Source organism: Dysidea avara, chromosome 5 (genome assembly GCF_963678975.1).
Source record: "Dysidea avara chromosome 5, odDysAvar1.4, whole genome shotgun sequence".
Lineage (NCBI taxonomy): Eukaryota > Metazoa > Porifera > Demospongiae > Dictyoceratida > Dysideidae > Dysidea > Dysidea avara.
This window is the reverse complement of record NC_089276.1, coordinates 19,961,638-19,971,915: the sequence shown is the minus strand read 5'-3', so window position 1 is coordinate 19,971,915 and position 10,278 is coordinate 19,961,638. Positions and strand designations below refer to the sequence as shown.

General features: G+C 39.3%; 1 protein-coding gene across 1 annotated transcript in view; it reads left to right on the top strand.

Annotated features, from left to right (window-relative positions):
* Window positions 1–8,241: 8,241 nt before the first annotated feature.
* LOC136256290 (uncharacterized) overlaps window positions 8,242–10,278 on the top strand; it is a 220,142-nt gene continuing 218,105 nt past the window's right edge. Inside the window, exons 1-2 of the mRNA XM_066049211.1 lie at window positions 8,242–8,378; window positions 9,720–9,750. Of these exons, the coding sequence (XP_065905283.1) occupies window positions 8,319–8,378; window positions 9,720–9,750 (91 nt within the window). The 5' untranslated portion in view covers window positions 8,242–8,318. The remainder of the gene's footprint in view (window positions 8,379–9,719; window positions 9,751–10,278) is intronic.

The following is a 10,278-nucleotide window of genomic DNA, read 5'->3' as shown; positions in this document are numbered from 1 at the left end:
TTGGTGAATTCTAAACTTGGATTTCTAAATTGTAAATAACCGTATTATATTAGGCATTCCAGTATCCGAGATTTTTAAATAAAACAATTCTCCGTCTATTCCCCAATAGAACCCTGGCACAAAATAACAACTCGTGTTTAACTTGGGATTGCTCTGTCGTCCGAGCTCCAATGAAGATGAAAATCGCTGTGGGGTTTGTCCACATGCTGATCATTATGAAAATCTTAGTTTTATCGTGCGCGTTACATATAAGTAAGTTTTGTGTTGTTTTGTAATCTTTTCAAGCCATGCAATGTATGTAGAATACTTTAAAACTTTAAAAAACGTACTGTTGGGTGGAAGGTAGTCACTGGTGCTTACTTTAAAGTGCGTAGTTACTTCGCTCGGGTTAGCGATTTTCAGCTCCAGAACAATTTTCTGATGGCTGTGTCATCAGCTCAAAAGTATAAACCACTTCAAAGTTGGCCAACAATGCCATAATTGAAACCACAACTCCACCTTAGGTATTGTTGCATCATTGTGGCACCTCCACTTTAGTTGTTTACCTTTTTAAGTTGTTAACGTGATGGTTTTACTTACTTGAGATAGCCACTTGCCTATGGGTATACACCATTGTATTGAGAAGTGTGCAGTGGGTGAAACATATTTGCTCACCACAAAGCATACAAAGATTACTGAGATCCAATACTATCTGAAGTTACTCTCATTACATGTACAAACTTGCAGTTAGAAGCAACTATAGTTTCAAGATAGTCCAGATTGCTAGATGGCTTCCTGATTCAATTGTGCCATTTTTCCCTTTAAAATGTATGGGGAGCCCTGGAGAAAAAATGTGCCTTTTTTCAGTTTTTAAGCACTGTGCATGCCAAAGTAGCTAATTCCAACCCAACAAACTATATATTTCTGAGATCAGCAATCAATACTCTATCTATTGAGCATATAAAAAGCCCATTTTTCCAAAATTTAAAAATCGGGCTGGAATGCCTAATTATATGATGGGCTGTTTCCCATATTATGGCATAAAACGTACGGTATACAGTGGCGGATCTAGGATTTTTAAAAGGGGGTTTCTGAAAGTTAGTTTAGCTAAGTATCTGATGACATTTCTCCAGAAAATTTTGAGATTTTAGACTAATTTTAGTTAGCAATTACAATCAACTCAATGCTCTAAACTGCATGTAAATACTATATAGCTAACTACAGAGCAATTATGGTGCAAATATGGTGACTACAAGCTGTAGCTTTGATTGCTCTATTAGAGTATCTCGATCGTTTTAAATGCAGTGGGAGATGAAAAGTGAAGTGCTGCTATGGTTTAATAGCTATAAATGGTGTTAGTTAAGTGTAACTGCATGCATGCTACTGAAATACAGTGGTATTTACTGGTATATAGTTGTTTGCTATGACAAATTGTCAGTATAACAATGTTTAAGTATTGATACTACCACTGAGCTAAATTTGAAAGGGGGTTTCTGTCGAAACCCCAGAAACCCATCTAGATCCGCCACTGGTATATATCCCGTATTATTTGTGTGAAGCGGGTGAGGGCATCATTCGTAATTCTAAGCGACCATATGCGCCACAAATTGTCAATCACACTATACAGTGAACGGATATATGGTTTAGAGATAGTACAATTGGATTCCAATCCCATTACCTGCGTCGTCAACTTGAATGCGCAATCAACACAACCAGCAACCCGGAGAAGCCTGCAGCAAGGATCCGCTGGGCCACATTGCTGTTTCTGTGTTCAGGTAAGGGCTGGTACAGATTTCCAGGCAGTAGATCAAATGTCGCATCTTTGAAAGCGTTGCAAGACAACTAACTGCAAGGTCCTCAGCACGAGGGGTCACCAACTGCTTCGAAATCTCGTACACCTCCAGTAAAATCCTGCCTGAAATACGAAATCTTATGTTGTTATCGTGATTCTGATTCTATACTCGTTCTGGTACCGTAGCTTACACTCAACTGCTCCTGCACAAAAGTAAGAATGAAATCCGATGCTCCGCTCCGCTTCGGATTTGTATAATCAAGTTGTGGAAGCCGCACAAAACCAGGAGCTGTGGAAAAAGCCGCAAAAACCAGGAGAGAATGAAATCCGATGTTCCGCTCCGTTTCGGATTTATATTATTATTAAGCGAGTTGTGGAAGCCAAATAAAACCAGGAGTTGTGGGAAAGAAGCCACATAAACCAGGAGAGAATCCATGCAAACTGTCCAAAAGTATATCGATAAAATCCGATGTTCCGCTCCGTTTCGAATTTGTATTAAGCGAGTTGTGGAAGCCAAACAAAACCAGGAGCTGCGGGAAAGAAGCCAAACAAAACCAGGAGCTGTGGGAAAGAAGCCAAACAAACCAGGAGAATCCATGCAGATTGCTCCTGCACAAACGTAAGAATGAAATCCGATGTTCCGCTCCGCCTCGGATTTGTATCAAGCAAGTTGTGGAAGCCAAACAAAACGAGGAGCTGTGAGAAAGAAGCCATACAAAACCAGGAGAGAATCGAATTTAGAATGAATTCCGATGTTCCGCTCCATTTCAGATTTGTATTAAGTGAGCTGTGGAAGCCAAACAAAACCAGGAGCTGTGGGAAAGAAGCCATACAAAACCAGGAGAGAATCAAATTGAGAATGAAATCCGATGTTCCTCTCTGTTTCAGATTTACATTAAGCGAGTTGTGGAAGCCAAACAAAACCAGGGAAAGAAGCCGATTTATATTAAGCGAGTTGTGGAAGCCAAACAAAACCAGGAGCTGTGGGAAAGAAGCCAAACAAAACCTGGGGAATTCATACAAACTGCTCCTGCACAAAAGTAAGAATGGATTTACTTAGCAAACTGCAAACTTAGCAACATAAACTTAGCAAAACTTCATAAACTTAGCAACACACCAACTACAAAAGCAACTTAAGCATACACTGAGATGCTCCTGGTTTTGTGGGGTTTCACACCAGATAGAGCTTTGACAGTTGCTCCTGGTTTTGAGGGATTTCGCACGGGATTTCCCCTGAATGATTGGCCTTTTCCTGGTTTATAGGGCTTCAGCTGCGAGTTGCTCCTGGTTTTTTAAGGTTTCATTTAATAGTTGTGCCAAGGCTTTACTCCTGGTTTTATATGGCTTCACAATTCCTCTCAATTTCGTAAGGCTTTGCTCTTACATGCCTGCTGAACTTCTGTTTCTTTCTCTCACTACTTTTTAGTGATTTCAGAACTTATCACTCTACACCAACCTGTAATTTAAAATCAGATTTTGCAGCTCTCGTTCGATTTTGCGAAATCTTTTGAAACCCGTGAAATCTTGAGAAATTTGTTCAAGATTTTGAAATCCGTACCACTTTTTCGTGAGTTGGTGACCCCTCGCCTCAGCAGCATAACACAATTTTACTGCGTTCAGCAATCCAATGCATTAGAGGAGCACGATCTTCACAAGGTCGTTACATCAAAAGTGCTCCTGTGGCCTTGGTGCAATCAGAGACTCAGTTTTTGATTTAATTGTTTAAATGTTATTTGTATGTTCTAATCTTAAAAAAAAAAAAAAAAACTTTTACTGGTGTCCGGAAACCCCAGCCACATAAATTTTTAGCATTTTCTCAAATTGCAAATTTAGACCGTTCTTTCTCCTAGCACCCTACACTTTACCACTCACAAATTCTGCCGCTGATAGCCTATTTCATTAGCTACAATTCGGCACCAAGCATGTTAGAATCCGTTCTTCTCTCGAGGAGAAATTAACAATTTTCTAATACATGTACAACTTTGTCCGGAAGCGCCTGCCCTTACCTAACGGTAGGAATGAAAACTATGATGATCATAACACACGTACATACTGAAAACTACAACATACTACTACTTATTACCTAACTATATACTTATTACTACCTATACGTACTTAACGTAACCAATGTCAAAGTCAGGAAATTCGTCCTCAGCAGTAAGCGAATACTGGCGGAGTATCCTTTTTGGTTGGGGACTATTCTACGGAACGGAACGGAACGGAACGGAATGATGGACTAAACTACGGAACGCTTTCTCAAATTGAAGCTTGCAACTTACCATTGCTGAAACTGCCCTTACGAGTTATCAGTGGCACCTCCAGTGGGTGATTAAAGATAAGATAAAGGATCGATTGTGGGTTCTTGTTGGTTGTCATTAGTAACGAAGTATTAATTGTGGGATGAGCTGTATCAGTGATGTTCATCCTTGGTTCATCTGCGGATATACCAAGAAGGGCACTTTATGTGAGCTGGTTTGCTCATTTTGACTTTAGAAAACAGTCTGAGCCGGCTTTTCAAGTCGTATGTCAGTGTACAAATAAAGCAAGCAGGAAGACACTGGTAACAGGAAAGAGCCAGCTGAATTAAAACTTGAAGAATTTTGTGCAGTGTGAGAGGAGCAAATATTGGCAGATCCCAAAGGGGCTATATTCTGCGAACACCACTGAATTGTATGCATGGAGTTTTTAACAGCCGGTGCAGTGGACTAATGCTGTATTCAATAGTGAACTGATATTTTCTGTTGCACAAATTCAAGGATGTGTCTGACTGCTAGCCTTGAATCAGGCCAAATGCCAAAACTCCAAGATCAACCAAATCTCAATTATAAGCCTAGCTATGCATGTGAAACCATGCCCATAGCCACCAGGCAAATGCGATTTGGACCAAGATGTGTGTGTAATTTCAATGTATCTAGTCAGACCGGAAATGGAACACTCACATTAATTACATACCACCTAAGAATCCTAGGATTTCTTAAGTGTAACATTTCACATGCTTCACTTCAAACAAAACAGGTTACATTTGTTCATCTATTTTCAAGTGATTCCCAGTCCAGCTGCATGGTCCATGAAATTACAGTGGGATCACATGTATTTGTTACAGTGTGGGCTGCTCTGTGTTGGATCTACTCTAGAGTTGAGATTTCAAGGTAGACTGCCAATGTACCGACACTGTTGTAGCATATTTAAGTGGAGGACAAATGAATACAGTAATGCAAGATTATTTAAGTATACAAATTTTCATAATGAAATTGATATCCCATTTTGATTTGTACCTCCACTTTGCAACATATTCAAGAACCAGAAGTTACTACCCTTTTAATCTCGAACCGCTGTCATTAAATAACCAAGATCTCACCAGTCCTTGTTTTTTTCCATCTACAATTTTGCTTTGAAACAATAATTATCTAAAGGCTCTAATTCATATTTAGTATTTAAATCTGTAATTTACTAATTTTATTCTTCATTTCCTTTGAAGTTGTAAACAAAGATAAATTTTCTCTCCCATCTTATTCTAGGACTGAGAACAATTTAATTATTTGTATACAGGCTCAAAATTGAGAAAATATAAAGCAAGTGAATTAATATTATACAGTTAGTTTGCTTTTGGATATTTAATGTCTCCAACTGTAACAAAAATTCAATGAATCCATGCATGCATCTCATCGCTGGTTGTCTGAACATTCTGCAAGTGATGCCTCACTCAATCAACCATATAATTATTCTGTTTATTAGACTGAATAAAGTCATGATCACCTAGACTTTTCCTGTACTTTCTAGTTAATTTCTCTGTGGATATTACGCTCTGAAACTGAAGAAATTGAGTGGTCTTCTAAACTATTTATCTTGTCAAGATCACCAGAAGCAACTGACATCCAATCAGCTACTGTATTGTAGTAACAAAACTTGCCTTGGTCATGCATAAATGAATTGAAGAGACCTGCTTGATATATCAGGTAATAGAACAATGCACTGCATGAAACAGCTATTAATATTTTATTATTATCTTATTCCATTTCCTGGAAGTTCCACTGATGAATGCAACTTCAGCAATGATAGCGGCTAGACAAGCTGTAAGTTTTGATTCAGAAAACATTCCATTCTGTAAAATAGGCCCCATCCTGGATTCAACTCACTACTCAGGCTAAGATATCTGACATTATGTAGTCCACTATTCTGTTAATGAATCATTGATGTTCACACAATATAGCCTCCTTGAGGTATCTGAATGTTTGCTCCTCACACACTGCACAAAATTCCTTTAGATTCTGTTTAGCTTGACAGAGTGAATTCAGCTTGTCACCATACTTGTTTCCTTTGTAGTGTAGCTACATACTGCCGGATTTATGCCTATTAGAAAGGCTGAGCCCCAGATTGTACATTCTAAAGTCAAAGTAAGCAAAAACAACTCACATATTAGCAAAAACAAGTCATGCATTAAGTTCCCTACTTGATACATCCGAAGATAAACAACAAGAACCCATAATCGATCCTTAAGTTCGTTTTATCTTTCTTGGGGTACGTTTGTTTACCAGCTGGAAGTGCCACCGATAACTTGTATAGCAATGGTAAGCTGCAAGCTTCAATTTGAGAAAGAATTCCGTTCCGTAGTTTAGTCCATCATTCCGTTCCGTTCCGTTCCGTTCCGTTCCGTAGAATAGACCCCACCTCATTTTTGCATTGTACCTCCACAAAGTCACAGACAGTTGCTGGAGAAGTTGGCGCCTAGCAAACTTTCGAGGTAAACCGTTTCTAACAATTGTTCTGTCAGCTATGGATCCTAAAATTGATAGGGCATATGGTGACCAAACACCAAAGGTCTCACATACAAGAGGGATAAAATCTCCTCCATTATCATTCACAATGTCCTGGTATGGGTTGTCCTTAGCTATCTCACCAACAGCAGCGGCCACCCCAGCCTGAAAGAAGCAGAAGATATGACAGCAGACTGAGTGGTACTCCCGACGGAGAGATCAAAATAGGCAGGACGACCAAGATGAAAGTCAGGGTGGTATATGTCTCCAGGACGAGATCGGTCAGATGGAATGCCTTGCTCCCTAAGAACACCAGGGTGATCTTGGAGCAAGGCATGGTGTACAACAGACACTAAAGCATTATGACGCTGGATCCTCAAGGGACCATGAGAGCACCCCAGCAGATGATCACCAAACTGGTCAATGACAGATAGACAAGTACAGAGTGGTAAAGAAGGGAACAAAGGAATGCCAAGCCATAAACGTAAAGCTATAGTAAAATCGTGAGGAGGAATAGCTAGACCCAAAGCAGGCTGTGGAAGTGCTTTAAGCCAACCACTGCTGGTGCCAGAAGAATGTGATAAAGCACGCAGACGTGCTTGATCACGAATGGTGGAACTGCTTACAATGAGCTGTTTAAAAAGTGAATCATCTAAAATGGCTTGAAGGTCAGTTTGCAACACAGAAACAGACATTCCTTCGAAGAAAGCGAGGGAACAATCCTCCCCCGGAAATGGCATAAAAACATCAAAAGTTTCCACTAAACGCGACACTAAAATACGGGAAGAATTACAGGACCCCACAAATGCAGGAGCAGCAGAACACTCAGATTCACGTAGGCCCAAGCCTCCTAACCTAAATGGCAAGGTGGCTTGTGTCCAACTACTATCAGAAATTCCACAACACAAGAGTCTACTAAGGCATTCTCGCAACCTAAGGTCAAAATGTGAGGGAAAGGAACCCAAAGAGGAAGATGGCACACAACGTAAAAGGTGAGTGACCTTGCAAACGCTAAGACAGCTCCTAAGCAGATGCAACTCTACTTGAGGGTCCTCGAGGTCAACCAATTTATCCTGAATTGCAACTATTTTATCAAATTGAACAGATAAAAAGGCATCGTAAAACTGTGGAGGTCCCCAAATAGGAGATCCAAGAAGCTCCAAACCACTGTTCTTGGGGTTGATACGCTTGATGGCAGGATGAAAGTTAGGAAAAGAACTGTCACCAGAAGGCCAGTATAGTTCACACTTGGATAGATTGATGTAAAGACCAAAACTGGGACCCGACTCAGTAAAATGTGAAAGTAATTCGTGAAGACAAGATCTAGTACCTATAAATGTGCCATCATCTAAATACCACAGGTTAAGAAGACATGTTTCACTAAAAGAGATGGAACGAAGAAATTGCACCAACACCAAAGAAAAAAGTAAGGGACCAAGAGGATCTCCCTGTTGGACACCTGTGGAAGCAAGAATACGCCTGTGGCCAAACCTCAGCTCAGCAGGTTGACTGTAGCACCAATACACCCAGGGGGAAATCTCTGGAAACTCTTTACACACACCATCAAGAAAAGCTGAGCGATTACCTAACTACTGTATTCTACGTCCCCAGCCGCCTACGCGCTCGATCACGCGTAGATCGAGTGCGTGGGCAGATGGGGAGGAGACTAAACGGTCATTTGCATTTCGTGACGTTATTGGCCAATTTGAACATCATAATTATTATACAGTAACTTCCGATACAAAGTTGTCTGAGTTTTGCGCGAGGTGGTGAAACGGAAAACTTTCTTTATAATGAAGTTGTGCCGTCTGGCTGGATTCTTTGCCATTTTTGCTGCTGTGCTGCAATGTTACGTAAGTTTATGCATGGCAACCGATGCATGGCATATGTCATCTCAGATCATTAGCGCTCGCGCGATAGGCTCGAAGACGACTACGTATGTAGCTAGCTAGGTGATTTATATTTGGAAGTGGTTGCTGAACTGAAAGGATTTTATTTTCGTGTCTAGTAGTTGCCCCGATCATTTGACTTTAGGGGATAGTCTCGCGTGGCCAGACCGCTTTTTTCCGTGTATTGGGTGGGGAAAAAATGGTCTGGTGCAACTCCAATAGCTGTTTACTTCTGCAGACACTGGGGACACTAATTGAATAACATTGGCCGAAAAGTAACAAGCAGCTTGATTTCTTTAATAACGAGTAATGAAAAATGACCTCCCACCCGCATGAAAATCTGATTTTTTTTTGTGGATGAGAAACAAGTTATCAAGTTTTCCTGGCCTTAGTTTTAGTTTAGTTTTAATAAACTTAAGATAAAAACTTTTAGTTTTGATTTAGTATAGTATACAAAAAGTAATATTTATGCTTAAATTAGTTTTAGTAAATAAAGGAAATCGAGTTTTAGTTTTAGTAAAGTTCAGATTACAGCTTTTAGTTTAGTATATTATGCTTACTAAAATAGGTTTTAGTTTTAGTAAACTAAAACACCATTAGTTAGCACACTTTCCTAGAGCTCGAGTAGTCCAGGGTTTGAGCTCCGGAGTGACCCTTTTTGTCTCAGTTATTCTGTCGGTTCAATAGCCAGTACGGCTTATTGAACTGACTTTCGGTTCAGTATCCACTGCTTTTATGTTTTTACATATATGATCTTAATGTATAGCTAAGCTAATTAATTCAAATGTTGGCATGTACATAGAAAAAATACGTATACAAAGCTATTATAGAGCTGCTTGTTCATGCGTGTAAAGACAGTGTACCTGCTTAGCTGCATACCCTCAAGCATTGGATATGGTATAGCTACGTATGTGCATGTTTGCACGTGAGTATGTTCCTGAGTTCCTTTGGAACTTAGTACCTGCAGAAGTTTTACAAATAACCAAATCATCCCCTTTCCCGTAAGCACTTCGTCATTTTCTGTTTAACCAACCTCATTTATTTTTGTTTTGTATTTGTATAGGTATTGTTTCTGTTGTGAGTTTATTTATGGTTGTTTTTGTACCTGTACGTATGTATGTCTCTATAAGGGAAGCACATTTGCAGGCTTTGCCTCTTGTGTAACCCTTGTCTTTTGACATAAATTGATAATCTAATCTAATCATACAGTTTGCTGGTTGAGCGGCTGTATTATTTAATAGCTGCATGCTTTGTTAAAATTATCACGGACGTTATAGCTACTGAATTTGTGTTTTCTTTTAAAAGGTGATCACTCCAGCAAGTGCAACACCACAACGTAAGAATAAATCATGGATATTGTTTTGATATATTGACTTTATGAAACCTATAGTATGTATACTTTGAGCTGGTAAAACATTTAATAACTCATGCATACTGTTGCATGTGATCTTGAAATTTGATTCATTTGTAGCACTCTGCTTGACCTATTATATTCCCAACACATTATTTAAACACCATACATTTTCTGTAGGGAAGTCATAAAAATGTAGTGTCTTGCTATGCTTTCCTGAACTTGTAATGGAGCCAAACCACACATGTACTGTCTACTGTGTCACCTTTAATCATCTGGTTGGTTGAAATGTTAATTCTCTTGAGAAAAATTCACTTCACATTTTTACCTGTTTTTTCAGGATCCAGCTCAACTTGTACATACTATAAGCAGTAGCTATTTATAATTATGCTTGTGTACATATAATATCACAACGATACTGTATATAATATCACATACGCTATAGTGACAATCAAGGATAAAGATGTGTACACAATTAAAATATTTTGTAAGTAACTGTAATCTAGCTAATAC